An 18,379-nucleotide genomic window follows, 5' to 3' on the forward strand; every position below is an offset into this window, starting at 1 on the left:
GTCTTTGGGTGTCCTTAATGAGGCTGAAGGTTTGTTAAACAGGGGGCTTTTAATTTGGCAGAGGCATCTCCACTCCCCCTCATCCCCTTTCTCTCATTCCAGACCCTCGTCAGAGGGGAATGCTTTTATCTCACACTTCCCCCATTTTCATGCCATATCAAACACCACCTCTCTACCCCCTGTCCATTAAAGCTCCAAATCACACGATGATGTGGGATCTCTTTTTTTTTGTTTTTTTTTTGGATCAGATCTTTGAAAAAGAGCAGTCCAAGTCAAGCGCTAATAAGCAGCGTGGCAGTGGGTAAAACGCTCCCCACCTCATTGCTTGTTGAGTTGTTTACTTGCACAGGGACTCTGGGTCCAGGCGGAGCTTGTGCTGGACGAGCCGTTGCTCCACATGTACCCATGTGTTTGTTTTGTTATGTTTGCTGTAGACTTTTATGTCCTCGTGCCCAGAGACGGCTTTTTTGTCACTGTGTCCAATGTCCTTTGGGGGTGGCTAAAGCCACAAGTTAATATTTCATCATCCAGAGCATTTTTCATGTTGGAGGAATCCTTTCCCTCTGTGTCCCACCATGATAACATGTTTAAATTACACAGCAATTGGCCTGTGTGTTACAGGGGAACCATGACGAACAGGACAGCGCTAGTTCAGCTCCCAAACATTCCGGGACTTCCTTCCATGGTTACAACAGCTTTGGGTAGTTTTTATGTCAACATTTTCTAGTAAAATGTGTGGTGGAAATAATGTGGGGGCTGGAAACCTCTTTCATGTGTATGCAAATATGTATCAGAGACTGGAGGTAAAGAGAGGAGGTTCCAGATTGTTGTTTTTGCGGGAAATTGAGGAACTCGGTTAAGTGTGTTAGGCAGTTTGTGCCCGTTTTAGTGCAGTTTGGGTGCATTATGGTCTGAAACAACCCAGTATCTGCTTGTACTCCTTTGTGTCTGTGACACATATTGACACATTCAGGTTTACATTGTCAAGAATGTGGAAATAAGCTGCCTGAGCTCTGTCAATCATTTTAAAATTGTATTCTGGGTGACAGAAATAAGACAGAAATTTACTTTTACAGCATTTATCAGACGCCCTTATCCAGAGTGACTTACAGTCAGTAGTTACAGGGACAGTCCCCCTGGAGCAACTTAAGTGTCTTGCTCAGGGACACAATGGTAGTAAGTGAAAGAAGAAAGTAAAGAAAGTGAAGTGATTGTCACATGTGATACACAGAAGCACAGCACACGGTGCACACAGTGAAATTTGTCCTCTGCATTTAACCCATCACCTTGAGTGAGCAGCGGGCAGCCATGACAGGCGCCCAGAGAGCAGTGCATGGGGACGGCGGTTTGCTCAGTGGCACCTCAGTGGCACCTTGGCGGACCAGGATTCGAACCGTCAACCTACTGATTACGGGGACGCTTCATCTAGAGAATGTACCTGACCTGGTATTAGTGAACAAGCTCCATACATGTCTGTTATATCACTTTGGCCTCAGTGTGTGCATTTGTGTGAGTTGTGATAAAAGGTTTTATCAAGGATTCATTTGCTGGTGATTCAACAAATAAAGCTGGTTGGCGTCATAACATCCATATCAAGAGACAGATCATTCCAGACCTATTAATTCCTTTATGTCTTTAAGAACATTTGGTGTGCTCTTTTGAGTCCCCAGAAAAGTTTTAATAATCTTTTCAATAGGTACCATCAGAAGTCTTATATTGATAAACATCAGTTTTCAGTTCATTTAATTTTTTTTAGATTATTCATTAGTGTGCATATGTTTTGATCTGAATGAAGGTATTCATTCATCAAATAGATCTGATTTGTGGCACTATTTTCGTGCTCCCTCACTTTCACTCGTCGTTGGAATATTCTTTGGCCAGCAGCGCACAACTTGACACCCCCTTGCTCCAGTACCCAATTATCCTTGAAGGCCCTGGTAGAAAGCTGTGCTCTCTCTTGGACATTTTCTAACCTCCATCACTCAGCTGCCCACATCGCTCTCTCCCCAAGTCACTCATTGTCACCGCAGTGAGAGGGGGTAAAAATCCTCCCTTTCCAATTCAGATTTACTGGCTATTCATAAAATACTGTGGAGAATAATGAACAGAATTTTTTTTCCTCCAACCATATCCTTGATTAATGTCATTTGAGCAAGAACACGTTCTCACAAATCTGTTTAGGAAAGGTTGTGACATTCAGAAATGTCATTGCTTTTCAATACTGGTACGGATTTGAGTCTCTATTAACCAGGTTATGCTGAATGAATGAGCCTGTTGCTCCTCTGCACCATTTAACCCCTTTACCCAGTGTTTGTACCATGTAGGGTATATTTAGAAACCAGCTAGTACTAAATATGACAATCGGATAACATTTATTCTCTTTAAACTTATGTATTTCCAACTTGGTCAGAAAGTATTTGCCTCTCCAATTACCATTATTAAATACCATGGTATTAAATACAGTAGTTAGGGCCTCTTTAAACAGTTGACACTGGCATCAGTTTAATACTGAAAACACACAGCAATTAGTCAGGAAGACAGTGTAGATACTAAAAAAAGATTAAAAACACTGCAAGTGTTTAACTGTATATTTATATTACTGCAATATCAAATAATCCCAGTGTACCACTAAAGCAAACTTGGATACGACAAGTACAACTTGTGAACCAAGGTTTTAATCTTAGTATCAAAAATGGTTTTCTTCCTGTCATTCATTTGGTATTGAAAATGTAAATTATCAAATATTTTCTTTGGTGTTGGAATACTAGTATTGTGACAGTTCCATTTAACTACATTCATGGAACTACATTCATAACATGTATTTACTGAATGAGTAGTTAATGAGAGGAGCTGTGTCTGATACGTGATGTCTTCAAACCAGTCAAAAACACGCTCTCGCTTTCTCTCTCCATCACACACACACACACACACACACACACACACACACACCTCTGCTCAGATATTTTTAATCAACCAACTTCAGCGCCAAGCATGTCCTTCCCTTCCCTGTTTTGTATCACTAATGTAATTTGTAAATGAACTAACACTGTGACTCTCCCCCGAAGGGACATGACGCCAAAAAGCTTAACCCTGGTAACACTTTCATTGCCGGTGGTGAGACCTTAAAGCTGGCCACTGCTTCCATTTTCCCACCCAGTGTTGAGTCATCATTAAGGTGGTAAACTGCCGAGCAAGCTGCCACTGGCGGGATATCTGAACCTCAAAAGGCATACTTTTACAATCATGGATGGCATGGATCTGTTCGTCTTCGCACTTCAAGGAACACTTCCTTCCCCAGCAAGGGGCAGCCAAACCTTCACTGCACGCCTCCATGGCTGATACCAGTACATACCGAAGAATTCGGATCGGAGGGGCATCACCCCGAGCCACTCCATCGGTGTCGCCGCTCTGACAGGGAAAATGCTGAAGGATATTTACTCCCTGAGTTGTTTATTTCTATCGGCTGTACATGTCTGCCATGAGATTAGATTTTGATAGTCTGTCCTTTGCTTTTGTTTGTTGACATTTCGATGATTGATGTGAGTTTATAGATGAATAACGTTGCCCTGTGAGAAGTGAGATGAAACTGTCATTTTCATGAGCTGAGAAAAAGGGAGTGAAAATCGGTTATAGGTGGACAATTTTCCAGGTTGACAAGGATGCGTGAAATTCACTCTGAGTGGAATGTGTTTAAACAGTGTCCTTGTGTCCTAGTGGTGTCTTTTGTGTATTTGAGCAAATAATTTTAAAACGTTTATCAGTGTTGTAAACTAATCAGTAGTACACAATTTGGGCCTTTAAAATGGCGTTAATGTTTTATTAACCTTTATGAAGTTGCATTTACAACAGTTTCCATTTTACTGTCTTTATTTTGGACTGTTGTAAGGTGTGTGTGGTGACATGGTGCCTCCTTCTGTATTCTGATTGGTTTCCATACCCAGTCATGAATGAATAATTGATTTCTTGAATTTCATTGTGGTTTTGTGAAATGATTTTTTTGATTATTATATTATTTTTTGTTCTTACAGCATTAGATTATACTAGAAATAAATGTTGATAATTATCCTAAATTGAGGGCGAACGACCCGGTAAAAAATCGTTAAATGCTGAGGAAAGATAACTGGAGAGTACATGAGGCACAGTGGGAGATGAGAGGTGGGCCAAGTTAATGCGAACCCTCGGCAGTCTTTTTACTGGGTCATGGAGTGGCAGGACGGATAATACTGCACACAAATCCACTCTTCCATGCCGTGCTCATGTGGCAAAGGCAGCGTGCTCTTTTGTAAAAGTGTGAAATTCTGTTTTTCGCAGTGACAAATCATCTAATTAAAATTCACCAGCAGTTAAATGCTGTCTGACCAAAATAGCGACAGTTATCATGAATCAGACTCCGAAGCTGGAGAACGGGGCTGTCCGACAGATCGATTGCTGTGTTCCTACTGCTTTGCATGTCTTTTAATCTCTATGATCTCTAGAGATTTTGTTGATGATTCGGGTAAAAAAATATATTTATTTATTATGTCAAATAAAAAATGAGTACGTAAGAAACTGGTTTACAGGTATTAATGATAAAGAAGTGCTGTAAAGAGAGTAGCCCTGTAGAAAAACACACGGCATTGTGGGAGGTTTCTGTGACATGTCCAGGGTGTGGGTTCGAAGCATATGTTAGATGGGCTATCAAGGCGGTGGCAGTGGAAGTAATTGCGTTTCAGGAAGTGTCTCCGTGTTATAGCAGCTGCCGGGTAAGTTGCCTTTGGGGTCAGCATGCTAGCCTCATTTGTCAGGAGGTGTCAACGGAACCCCACCAATAATTTTTGACCCTTTGCAAAAAGGAGGGACTGAATACAAAGGTGCAAAGCACCTCCCCGCCTGCAGGCGCAGCGTCTGACAGCAGCCGTATCACACTAAAGTGCACATGTCACTGCCGGGGATGTGGTATTTATGCAACCGTGTAAGTCAGACACAGATAGTGTCAGTGTGCCTGAAAGGATAAGCCAACAAAAGAAAGGATGGAGTGGATTTGGGGTTGAATGAAGGTTTGTCGTGTGTGTTTGTGTGTGTACTGTCTTCAAGGGCAGTTTCCGTGATGTCTATCTTTTCCCTCACTTCCTCAACTTCACTGTGCGACACTCCACGTAGGTTCAAGTGTTATTCCTGCATATCTGGATTGTGTCCACAGAGCTCTTTTGTATACCTGTAATGCCCGTGAACATCTCTATTGGAGAAAACACTGAGACACATAGCCATGTGTTGCCGGCTCTAACGTATCACACACTCATTATAAACGTAATCTGTTCACTAGACTAGACCAGAGAATATCATTTCATAAGGAAAGAAATCAGCTGAAAGACTCATGACATTCGTAACACATTCTTGCCACTTGTTTTCGTCAACAAAATGTATGATTTGTCAATGAACATGATGAAGATGACATGACATGATGAAGATGAGACAAGACGTCATGTGATAATAACTCTAACAAATTTATCATGTTATATTTTTGACAAATAAAACCAAGACTAAATATGGCTTACAAGATAAAAAATATACTAAAATACTACTAGACAAGTCCCTCTCATTTAATCACGTTATTATATTGTAATGTTATTATTCTTCAAGCGTTGCATAAACTAGATTTCAGGATACTTCTGATGGGTGAGCACAGGGCTGGGTGAAAATGATCTTTGGACGTACTTTCCTCATAATCAAGTGGAGAAGAAAACAGAATATGCGGTCGAACACATGGAACAAATCTTCTGGAATAGATGTATTGTTTTCTTTCTGTCTGTTCTAGGTACTATATTGAATGGGTTAAATAGAATAGCATTACTAAAAAAGAGACTAAAATACAATTTTCCTTGACTTAAACTAGACTCAAATGTCATCAGTTCTCGTTGACTAAAACATTCGTAGACTAAAATATTCATGTATAATTCTGACTAAAATATGAATAAAATGCTCAGATCAATAAAAACTAAAATGACAGCTTGACGAAAAGACTGGACTAAAACTAAAATAAAAAACATCAATACTTGCCACTGGAAAATAATTCACACATATTCATGATGATATCAACATTCAAACAGAAACAATTTGCTTGAATGTAAAGGAAAGGCTCAGTGATATTTAGTGTTATTAAAAACCATGCATCATTGATTAAGGTAACTTGTCTACAAGGCCTATAGATTTCACCCTCTTGAGGTCTCCAAATCATTTTTACAGAATACATTAAACAGATGGTCAACAGAATGAAAGGTATCAAATTTAAATCTTGCTTAATTTTTTTTAAAACATCCACAGACTATTCTCACATAATTCTGGGACAACAAGCTTGTGGACTATGAGTTGCTGAACTATGTTATGTGTGTTATGTGTTTGATGCTGTCAGAAAAAAATGGCCACAAACCTAATATAATCTATTCATCTCTTGAGCTGACAATATTACTTGGAAGGTGAAAAAATGAAATTAGATAGAAAATAATGAAAAGCAGGAGCATTTTCTGCCGTCTGTGTTAAACACAATGGCTTTTGCTTAGCACAATGTGGTCTAAGATTATTGCGGATAAATTACCATCTCCCTTGTTTCCTTTTTAGCTGTTCGTAAATGATCCCTCGGCATGCAGGGAGACACTCTTACCGAATAGATTTTTAGTATTCTGCTGTGGAACCTCTTCCTCCAAGCTGTATTAAATAACCAAGATCTTGAATGAATGTGGCTTACTCTGGGACACTGCGGCTTTTATCTGCACATCCCCGGGGCGGTAAACAACCGGGTGGCATGTATAAAAACAGAGAATTCAAGGCACAGGGTTTTGTTTCTGTATAATAGAGAAATACTTTGCAATGGCCTGTGGCCACCTTCAATGCACAAAATAACTCCGAAATAATGAATATGAATGGCTTGCACCTTGGCTGCATGAGGCCTTGCATTTTCTGCCAGATTTAAAAGGGAAAGGCAAAAAAAAAAAAAAAAAAAGACTCAGTGGTGCAAATTGAAATAAAAATATTGTTTATTTAAGTAGTAGTATGTTAATTGTTAAGAAAAATGTTAATTGGTGTGATTATTTTTTTTTTATTATTATTTAAAAATAAATATATAATAAAAAATATTAACTTCCTGTGTGGGGTCTGGCCTATCACACAAATGTGAATTGCAACAAAAGCCAGAGACAATCCCTGCGTAAAGATGGCGATGAACATTTTTAGGGCTGATTCACTGCTGCGTCACTCAAATGTGGAGGCGTCATCCACGCGACACGTGGTTCACCTGACTTTTTTTTTTTTTTGAGTACTTCTTCTGGGTGAGCCTTTAGGCACAAATTTGAAAAATATGTAAATCTCAGTAATAATTTGTACTTTTACTTTTAGAGCCTACTGTTAGGGTCCAGGGTCAGGGACATAAAGGGGAAAGAGGAGCACGGGCTCCAAAATGATGCAATGGTGTATATGTTTAACAACTTATTACAAAAATAAAGAATTGAAACAAACAAAACACACCGGATGAGACCCCAAGGAGGTCACGATGTAATAGCAAGGGACAAACGGCCACCACAATCTCCTTGCTTCTTTCTTCTCCTCTCACACAGTTGCTCTGGTCAGTTAGGTTATATTTCAGGTCGTTGTTCTTTTCACTTCTTCCACACACAAAGGCTCCTCACACTCAAAGGTCTTTCCCAATCTTGGGCTGATGAGTTGCCATCCTTCAACAACAAACCCTGAGAGAGAGAGAGAACCAAAAACAGACACTCCCTCCAGCACAGGATGTCACACCTGCAGTGGGCAAAAGAATATTTGGCAGCCATAGATTGTGCTGTGTTGTCCCACTTACAAAGAAAAGAGAGGTCTGTCATTTTCTTCAAATGTATGTTTCCCATAACCCTCCTCTAGATCTCTGGCAGACTTTAGATGGACCTGGACATGTGCTGGCTTAAGCAGGGGACCCATCTAGCGCTGCAGGATTTTAATTCATGAAGATGTTATGGTATGTTACTAATAGTAACCCTTGTTGCTGTAGACCCAGCTCTCTTCAGGTCATTCACAAGTTCCCCCCATGTAGTTCTGCGCTGTTTCCTCACCGTTCTCAAGATCATTTGTACCCCACGAGGCGAAATCTGGCATTGAGCTTCAGGTCGAGGGAGATGGTCAGTGATTCCAACAGTTGAACCTTTGTCACCAAGCCTATTGTTTATTGGCTCATCCCAGTCTTGTGCAAGTGTACAATTTTGTGCCTGGTGTCCTTACACCACTCTGGTCTCCATGGTGGAGGTTGGTGTCTCACTGTTTGAAGGTGTGGACAGGTGTCTTTTATACAGATAACAAGGTTAAACAGATGCCATCAATACAGGTTATGAGTGAAGGATAGACAAACTTTTTAAAGAAGTAAGTCTGTGAGGGCCAGAATTGACGCTAGTTAAAGCATGATGCTGATAAAGGTGCTGCAACATTAAAACCTAACCTTATATTTGTGTTTGCGTTGCTCCTGGTCTTTGTACCACCTGCATTAGGGTATGTTTACATTCCATTAAATTTACATTTAAATTGTACATTTAAGATTAAATTTCCTTTTTTCGGCCATTGTCCCTCTTCTACACCTTCTTCCCCAAGACGTGATACCTGTCCTTTTTTTAATACATTTTTTTCATATATATATATATGTGTGTGTGTGTGTGTGTGTGTGTGTGTGTGTGTGTGTGTGTGTGTGTGTGTGTGTGTTTTTCATGGGACAACTGGCACAATCGGTAGCTGCAAAATACCTTTTTGCCTTACTGCAAAATTACCAGGTGAATTTCTTAGCTTTTCTACACTTATCAGACTTTTTATAGTTTTCAATATGCATTATAGCATTTAGTCTTTAGTCATTTCATTAATTAATACATAATTGATTAATTAATTATTTGCAATATTCTTAATTGATTGACAGCACTACAGTCTTTATAAGCCAAAACTTGTGAGGCATAAATGAATTGAACCTTTTGTTGCTCAATGTTGCTGTAAGCAGGCACTGCTGATACTAAAAAGGCAGAACTCCAGACTCTGAAGATGAGGGGTGTCTCCTGACTCAGCAACGATTGTGTTTTAACAGAAATCAATTTTACCCTTAAACAAAAGAAGCCTTACTAAAAAAGAGTTACCATGGATTCAGGCAGAACACCAATCCGAAGGGAAGCTCATCCAGTTTCCACCATTAAATTGAGGGTTGATGTATTTCTTTGGGACTCCTCGCGCTTGCAATTAACTTTCTAATGTTCCAGGTCTCGGTTGAAGCATTGTACTTAAGGTGTAATTATGGCTCGGAAAATACTGATGTTCAGTGGCTGCTTCTCAGGTAATGATCTGTCTGTTTGCTTTTGATAAAGGATGCACCGCTCTCGTCCCTTGATAGAGCAGGGAAGAGGCACACATCCCTTTAAGGGCAGTAATGCATTAATTATGCAGAGGTTTGTGTAATATTTAGTACAGTAATGCTTAATCACAGGATCTGTGCAAAGCTAATGAAAGAGCATACAGTTTGCCACTCATTTCACCAGCAGTCGTATCCAACTGTGGAATTTGCTGGAAATGCCTGGAACAGGGTTTCCCTGTGAGTGGGTCGTGTTCTGTTGTGAGGAGCCGTGCTGCGGAGCTGATTAAGTGAAGCTCAAGGGTAAAGGCACACGCCACAGAGGCATCAGTCACTACGAAACACTAGCACTCTTCCTGTTCCTCCGCTGCACCTGATATCGACACTGAAATCGACACGGAACAGAGCACATTTCCCCAGGAATTTTTGTCATGCAGCAATTCAGTCTGATTGTTTTCGGGGTTTTTTTCCTTAATTGAACTGCTGGTGAGTTTTTTCATGTGTTCAGTAACTCTGTTGGCTGTATGCTGTGTATATATATCATTTAAAATGATAAAATAATATCAGTCTAATACTATGCAAAAGTCCCATAATTACACAAACAATATATCTCTAGATCTTTAGCTCTATATATTCCCTTAGTTATATAGTTTTACTGCTGATAATCAGGTAATGATACTGCCACACACCAGCCATTGCTATTGTAGCTTCAACACAGGAGGCATACCTTAGGCTTTGCATTCAAATTGTTAGGATATTGATATAGTCATTTGCTCAGGGCTATGGCCACACCGATTAAGCAGTTTATCTTTATTTACAGTGGTAATACAGTACTATAGTATGCTAAAGACAAATTTACTTAGATCTATTAAAGATCATATTGGTGCCTAGCAGTTGAAGACAGATTTTGAGATGCAGCTGATTGATGACAGGGATTACATTTGCTGAACAAATGTGGCATTAAATTAGGTCAGGTGAAACTGTGCTCGCCGTCTGGGCAGGGCGTTTACACGGCTGTGCCGAGGACGCTGCTGAAACTCTGATGTATTTCATGGAGTTGGCCCAGGTGGCTCCAAGGGACCAGAGGCCACTGATTGATGGCCGAGGACAATGAACCTCTCACTCAGGGCCTGCAAGGGCGACTCCCGACTGACCGAGCGGCCCGACAGTCTGCAGGCACAAACAGAAGAGAAGGCACACCACGCCCCTGTCTGCTGTTTACAAAGACAGGACAATTATCTAGGACCACGGGTTGAGTGCTTGAACCACTGTTGTTCTGGAAATATTGTTTAACCCGCATTGTTCACAGATATGACCTGTAGGACAACTAAAATTAGATTTTTTTCTCTGCTTTCTTACTCCTCATTGAAACGCTGCTGCTTTTCTTTTTATATTTCTTATTTTATACCCTGAGAGATTTATAATGTGTCGTACAGTGCACTGACATGTATGTAAAGGCAGTTGCCAAAAGAGATGAACAGAATGATCTGAACGGAATGATTAATTAGTAGAAATAATTCAATCTAACGGAACAGCGAGATTAAAAGCCTCAGATGATTAGGAGATGTCAGACCTTTCTTTCTGCCTCAAAGATGTTAAATAAAATTAAAGCAGCATGCCTAAATAAATGATTTAAAAGAGAAACAAATAAAATGAAGCAGTGATTAGTGGATTGGCCAAGAGTCTAATTGTAGTTCATCACTAGTGTGTTGCTCATCTAATTCCACCAATTATCACAATCAAGAATAACTAAGATGTTCGATTGTGTAGAACTAATTTAAATTCAATTAATAGGATAATAAGAACACAGACATGCAAGTTTGGTCAGCTGGTATCTAAAGTTAAATAAGGTTTTATTTATTAAATGGAAAATGAGAATTTTTTTTTTTTTAATTTTTATTAATTTTAATGTTCTCAGCACTACCTGAAGACACAATTTGCCAAATAAATTAATATGTACATGTACAAGTTCCGTTTTTTATTTTTCTTGGACATTTCATTTGGTTAATATAACTAAATGGAACACTGTATGTGGTATAACTTCTTAAGTCGTTGCGTCCATGCTCCCTCTTTGCAGCAAAATATGCGTAGTTTCAGATCATCTAAGAGTGTTAAAAACAAAGAAAATAAGATATGTCAAATACATAATGTGTTATTCTGCCACAGTGAGCATTGTTTATAGAAATCATGTATAAATATCCAGTATGAAAAGCATGGATTTCGTGTGTGTAATGTTGCAATGTTAGGTAAATAAGTATTCATATTAACAATAATTCTATTTTACATTGAATGTGCATAGTAAATGATGAGGGACCAAGAATGCATCCCTGTAGTACGCACCTATAAGTAAATCTGAAAACCAGACAAGTATTTTTTCCATTGGGCTTTAAAGGGATTTTGGCACAGAGAATAAAACAAAAATAGGCCGTAATGCCAAGGATCAGCTTCATTCCTCCCTTTAAAATGGGAACTCATTACAGCTGACATCCATGCAGATGGTGCTTCAGCAGGTAAGGGGTAGATATTGAATAAGTGTGTGCAGGAAGCTGTGATAAAAGAAGCAGCAAACCTAAAGAAAAATGGATCCATAGTGTCTCAGTCAGCAGGCTCACTGTTGCTCAACTTTCAGAGCCCATTTAGCATTTCTGTTTTGCTACAGGGTTCAGTGTGTGTGTGTGTGTGTGTGTGTGCTGGGAGGGGGCTTGGAATACAGTGAGTTTGACAGTGCTGTACCAGCGGGGTGGCAGGTATTAATAGAAGCATCACAGGGATCTATGGTAACAGCTGATTTCAGGTTTAAACCGCATGTCAGATTTAATCAAATGACAGCAAATACCCTGGTTAGTGAATACCCCTGGCTAGTGAATAGACTGTTTAGTGAATACTTAGTTAGTACTAGTGCTGCACGATTAATCTAATCGCAATCGTAATCGCGATATCAGTCTGCGATTACATGAACGCAAAAAGCTGCGATTAGTACATGGATTGAATCGGCAACATATCCGATCCATTCTCTCAAAGGATGTGACGTGTTTGGTCACATGACTTTTGATTTGGTGGAGACCTCAGATTCGTGACTCGCATATACATATGGGTAGACGCCTCATGAGGAGCTGCATCGTACGTCAACGCCGCCATATTGCGATAGGCTCTGCTGTGGAGTGAAGCATAAACATGTCTACGGAGAGAAGTGCATAAAAATGCCTCACTCTTGTGCTGCTTGGGGCTGTACAAACCGCTGTATGCTCCAAACCAGATCCCGGGGATTACATTTCATAGGTAACCTTAGCTAAGATAGGCTAAGCTAGAGAAGCTATGCATTCCTGTGTTCAAGTCAGCCTCCAAACTACATTTTGGCTAAATATAGGCATTAACTATTTAGACTGTTCTTAACTGTTTAGTTAACTTTTCTCAAACTTTGAAGGTTTCCTAAAGAAATGCACCTCAGTTTACAAATCTTAACCTTAGCTAAGTGAGCAAAGCTATGCATCCCTGTGTTCAAGTCAGCCACCAAACAACATTTGGGTTAAACGTAAGAACCATAATATGGGATTTTTTATAATGGCCAAATATAACCAAAACAGTTGTTTAGCCTTACCAGGGTTTGTTGTTCGACAGTAACGTAAAGAGTTTTTGTGATTATTTAATTTTGTAGAATATTGTATTAAAGCACTGGGCATTTCAAGTTGTTATAAAGTAGTTTGTATGTTTCACTTTGAAATTAAACATTTCACTATTAGTAATTTGTATGCGACTTTTCATTGATATACAAGCAAGTGTCCTTTATCATATCGCATATCGCAATGTTGATCTCAATAATTACAATATGTCTTTTTCCCCAAATCGTGCAGCCCTAGTTAGTAAATTGTCTTGTTGGTGTATAACCAGGTTAGTAAATACCCTAGCTAGTAAATAGACTAGACTGGTTAGTGAAGGAAGGAAGGCAGTAACCAGAATACCATGTGACTCACATTAAGCAAACTGGTCTTAAAGGTCCCCTGTTATGAAATGTTAACTTTGTGAGACTTCAGATACCTTATTAGGGGACAACTAAGACCTATATAAAACCAAAAGAAATCTTAATGTCTGATGTCTGGAGGGCACCTTCTACTACCTGTACTATTCTGCTTAGTAAAATACAGCAAATGTATTATGTTTTCCCTAAAGAAATCTAATGAAAATGCATTGCAAATAAATTAATCACAGATTGAATGAAACATTTCTACATTAATGAGAGTGCCTGGCATTAGCCATCTTGTAATTACCTATTACAGACTGCAAAGGTATAACACAGATTACTTTATTAGGGCAGAAAAAACACCGGATTCCATATGTGGAATGTGATTTGTAAAATGTCCAGGTTTCTCTCCTGATTTGTTTTCAATAATGCGTAAACAATCATATTCACATATTTACACTTTACACATGATTGTTTGAGCACAGGCCAGGTATTTTTGAGCTCATGAATTATTGAAAGTGCATTAAAGTTGCCAAATCCAATCCTGTGATATCATCAGAATCTGATGAATTTGATGTGGTGACACATAGGTTTACACATATTACTACATGCACCTGTCTGCATCAGAATGAGACATTCTTCTCTTTTATCTGATTGACATGCTGGGACATGCGCATATTGCAGTCTTAAATCCAGTAAGTGTATTTATCCATGTCAGGCACATTACAGTTACTTTATCCATTCAGCAGCTGGAGGTCAATGTATCGTTCTGCAAATGGGCAGCTTTCACACTGCTCACTTATGAAATTTGTGTTTGCTACATGAGCCGTTGCCCACCCTGCCTATATTAGTCATTATGTTCAGTGCATTTTACAAGCTCTGCCTGCTGTATTTTTGGTCTCGGTTATATTAGACTGAACTTGTCATATTTAATAACATCTTGTGGTGTGTCCAAAATGAAAAAAGTACAGATATTGTCTTAAAATGGCAAAGAAATCCCATCATGTCCGTGATACATTTTGTATGTGAACAAAAACTAAAAATGAACACAGCTTCCCCCTTTCAAGGAGCACAGCAAACATTTCTGGACACCTGGCCAGAGGCATGCACTGCTGGGACTTGGGCCTGGCAAAATGCAGAGTACCATGCGCCCCACATTTCTGCTTCTTCTGGCAAAAAAAACCCCTAGGTCTCAGATCTTGCACTGGGCTTTTGGATTATGAAGAAGGGCCCCTTTAAATATTATTTCTGATCACCCTAGTTTTTCAGTACATTTTGCCCTATCTCTTTTTGCAGTGGGAGAAAATAGTTGTAGGCTACTCCCTTTGGGACAGCTAGTAAATAAGAAATGGGGCTCACTTCAAATTTGCTACATTGCTTTTGAGTTTTAATGGACTTTGGCAGCAATGCAGCCTGATTAATCAGAGTATGTCCATTTCCATGCACACGCTATTGTGGCTTAGGGCACTATTTTTGAACTGCCAATATGTGCAGTGCTACATTTACTCTATTTTGAAGACAAGAAACTTCTACCCTTTTTGAGTAATTTTTGTCCACAAAATGATCTTTAACGATCTTGACAGTTCTCGCACATGCAGCATGTGCATGTTTTCTTGTTTTAATTATTTATCTATGTAAATCTATGCCTTACCTTACTCTCGTACCCTCAGTCTGCAATAACCAGGTACCATGAAGAATAAGTTATCAGTAGATACCCATTTTTTAATTTAGCAGCTAACAATTAGATTTTATTATCTGTCTTTGTTATAAAAGGGATAAAATAAGGGAATTGATGTTAAAGCATTATTATTCTTTAATCGTGCTCAAGTGTAATGTTTGCCACGTGCAAACTTTTGAAAACAAAAGGCACGGCAATCAATACCAATCAAAGCTCTTGCATCCTTAGTTGCCTCAATTCCCATAAGTTGCAACCAGAGCAATCACGCTTAAGCCCACCGCTAGTTGGGGGAGTTAATTAAAATGGCAAGTGCTGTAACAACGGTGTACGGCCACAACTGCACACACTGATTTTGGCTCAGTGGGACTTTAAACGGGAACAGAATGAAGTGCGAAGCGGGAGCGGCTAATATGGACTCTTGGCTTCGTTTACTACGGGTGCAGGGATGAAACGTCGTGTGCACCTTTAAGTGCAATTTGGAATCATCCATGAAACTGAAGTAGTTACGTAAACAGGGAGACAAAAACAGCTTGAACTGGACAGCCTTTAGACCCGCAGTGACCGACTGCAGCGGTGAACTCCTGTCTAAATATTGTAGCGGGTGCTTATGGCGCAAATTATTTTGTTACATTGGCAGCACAGAGCGCTCTCGAGTTCAGGCCGAGGAGGGTGGAGGGGCGGCGGGGACACGGGAAGAGAGAAAGTGAGAGAGGGAGAGAAAAGGGGAGGCAGGATGTGAGCTGTTTCCATGGTTACCATCGCACTCTTGCAGCCTAGCAGAACTGTGTCATTATCCGCTGCTATGGGTGGAAGCAGAATGCGACTGCGTTCTATAGGGCTGTTTCCTTTCCAAGCCTGCCCATGCATTTTATACACTACCACCTCCGAAGACCTGCCTGTTTTTTTTTTTTGTTCTGCCCCTCCCCCCTCCTTATTAAATTCTGCTTCACCATGCTGGTTCTGAATCTGAAAAACTGCAGTTTTATATTTCAAATCATTTTAAGAATATAACCCTAACTAAGTACTATTAAAGGGTATTTCAGTTGAAATACATGAATATTCTGTGTGTGTGTGTGTGTGTGTGTGTGTGTGTGTGTGTGTGTGTGTGCACATGCATGCCTGGATGGTTCACATCAATCACATAAATTACTCATGCTCTGTGAATAATTGCACTGCTAGGAAAAGCATTCGCAGTGATTCCTCCCGATACGGCGGCCCTCCTGTGTGCTGGGCGGAGCCTGGAACCATGTGTTGGGAAGCTCTGCTCCAGTGTACCATGCTTAAATGGTTCATTCTCTTTGAAACCCCTAAATCTCGTGTTGATGAAGTCTAGGTCAGCACAGTCCTTTAACGAAATTTCACAATTCCATCTGACAGGAAATGTTTGTCAGAGTGAAGTTTGTCACAGTAAACACTTGACAGAGTGAAGATTTTGTAAAAGAAAAGTGTTTTAATATTTGTGTGTGTATCTTTTTTTCTTTTTTACAGCTCCCAACACTGCTCCGTACGGAACCACGGGAAGTGCAGAAGTTGTGCAGGCCTGCCGATACCTGATCCTGGCGCTCTCCTGCTATATCAGTGTTTACTAGCTGAGGGATGGCCATGCAAAAATGACTGAAAAGACCCCCCCACCCGCCCCCACCCTCCAGCATTTACAGATCCTTTGCTGATGGCTGGGTCCAATCCGGTAGAGTTTGGGATATAATCAGCATTACTTGTTTTCAAGATGACCATTTTTCCTTTTTCCTTTCCTTTCTTTTCGTTTTTTTTTTTTTTTTGGTTCCTTACTCCCTGTGAAATTTGTCATTATGTAAATAGTTATGATTTGGGGTTTATTTTCCTGATTGCCCTTTTTTTAAAATCAGCTCACATTGTCCCACTTCAAAGCTACAATTTTAGCCATACTTTCTGCCCCTGGGAATGGGCGATAATTGCCATTGTTTTTTCTGTAAATGAGTGAGGAGTCTGCAGCATCCATCTGTGTGCTGGTACATAATTAGCATAGCAGTGTCGTATCCAGTATTTTTAACAGTTGCAAGGGTTACGTCTGAAATCCATTTAGTATGGAAACCAAAAAAAAAAAAAAAAAAACAAGGAAACAAAATCAAAGTTGGTTTAAATGGACGAGGAAGAGGGACTCTTTGGAGATCTTTTCAAAGACAGACCAGAAGGATCCTGCTTGTGGTAACATGAAGTGAGAGCCTACACATGAGTTTACATACCTTCAGCCATAAAATAATAATCAGACATACCAGAAATGAGGAAGTATTCTCATTTGAGTTCTCTTAGCCTTGCCGCGTCTGACTGTGTCGCCATTGTATCATAGCGCTGTAATATTAGGTTTTGAGAATTTGGAAGGTATCGAGTAGTACAGTGTGCTAAGGTGTGTTGTGTGTTATAGTAATGCCCTATTTCTTTGTAAGGTAGAGCAAGCAAAGTATAGCCACAAATGTAACCTTTTAGGTACAAGCGTGCTGAGGATGATGAGTCCAGTATCCCCTCTACTTTAGTATGGTGACCAGGCACAAAAAAGAATTCAAATCTGTATTTTCATGTAACTCTTAAGTATTTAAGCTATTCTGTCCTAGGCAGACATGTCTGCCAACACTGAATGCATTTTCAAATGAACATTTTAATTAATTGTTTCTTGAGATTATTATTTGTTGTTATTTAAATGTATTTAATATTAATTTAAGATTGAGATAGTATTCTTCCCAAGCCACTAAAGGGGAACAATTACCACTGACTTTTTAAAATGACAAATAATTCCTTCCACTGAGCAGCAGGTATCCTCTAGAAAGCACAGGGATCACCAGTTTCACTGATCTGGGATGGGTCTGATTAACTTTTGTGACTTAAGAACTGTCTGATGGCACAAATGTCTACCCTCATCATGGATTATTATTTATTTTTTTCTTTTTTGATTTCCTGACAGCAAAGAGCTGATTTACAGTGAAAAAGAAACACTTGTACTTGTTTGCTTCAGCCTCCCACAGCCGAATCATTTCCATGAGCGTTGTGAGTCATGCATATCTCATACGCTGGGCTCTGTTAAAATGTGAACGGGGGGGAGCGGGGGGACGATTAGGTTGTCATGTACTGCTCCCCTCCCCCGACCGAGCCTCAGATCATTAAAGCTGTTGTGAAAGCGCCACTGAATCATTAGAGAGCAGTACAATATGGCATAGTTTACAGTCTCATTGGTTTTCTTAGATGCCATAAATGAACTGATTCTTGTCAAACAAACTATCCCAGTCAGGGGGAGGGCATGGGGATATATAAAAAAAAAAAAAACTATTTGTAATCCAATTATCTAATTTCTGAATCTCAGCGGACGTGAACTAGTAACATGGTATAATAGACACTATTCACTTTACGTGTATATTTGGACAGTAGAACTAAA

At 39.7% G+C, this 18,379-nt stretch overlaps 1 protein-coding gene across 2 annotated transcripts in view; it reads left to right on the top strand.

The window, feature by feature from the left end:
• negr1 (neuronal growth regulator 1) overlaps positions 1-17,085 on the top strand; it is a 118,732-nt gene extending 101,647 nt beyond the window's left edge. For both annotated transcript variants that reach the window (XM_029001367.1, XM_029001368.1), the window contains one exon: positions 16,465-17,085. In XM_029001367.1, coding sequence (XP_028857200.1) covers positions 16,465-16,565 — 101 coding nt within the window. In that variant the 3' untranslated portion in view covers positions 16,566-17,085. The remainder of the gene's footprint in view (positions 1-16,464) is intronic.
• The last annotated feature ends 1,294 nt before the right edge of the window (positions 17,086-18,379 follow it).

Source organism: Denticeps clupeoides, chromosome 13 (assembly GCF_900700375.1).
Source record: "Denticeps clupeoides chromosome 13, fDenClu1.1, whole genome shotgun sequence".
Taxonomy (NCBI): Eukaryota; Metazoa; Chordata; class Actinopteri; order Clupeiformes; family Denticipitidae; genus Denticeps; species Denticeps clupeoides.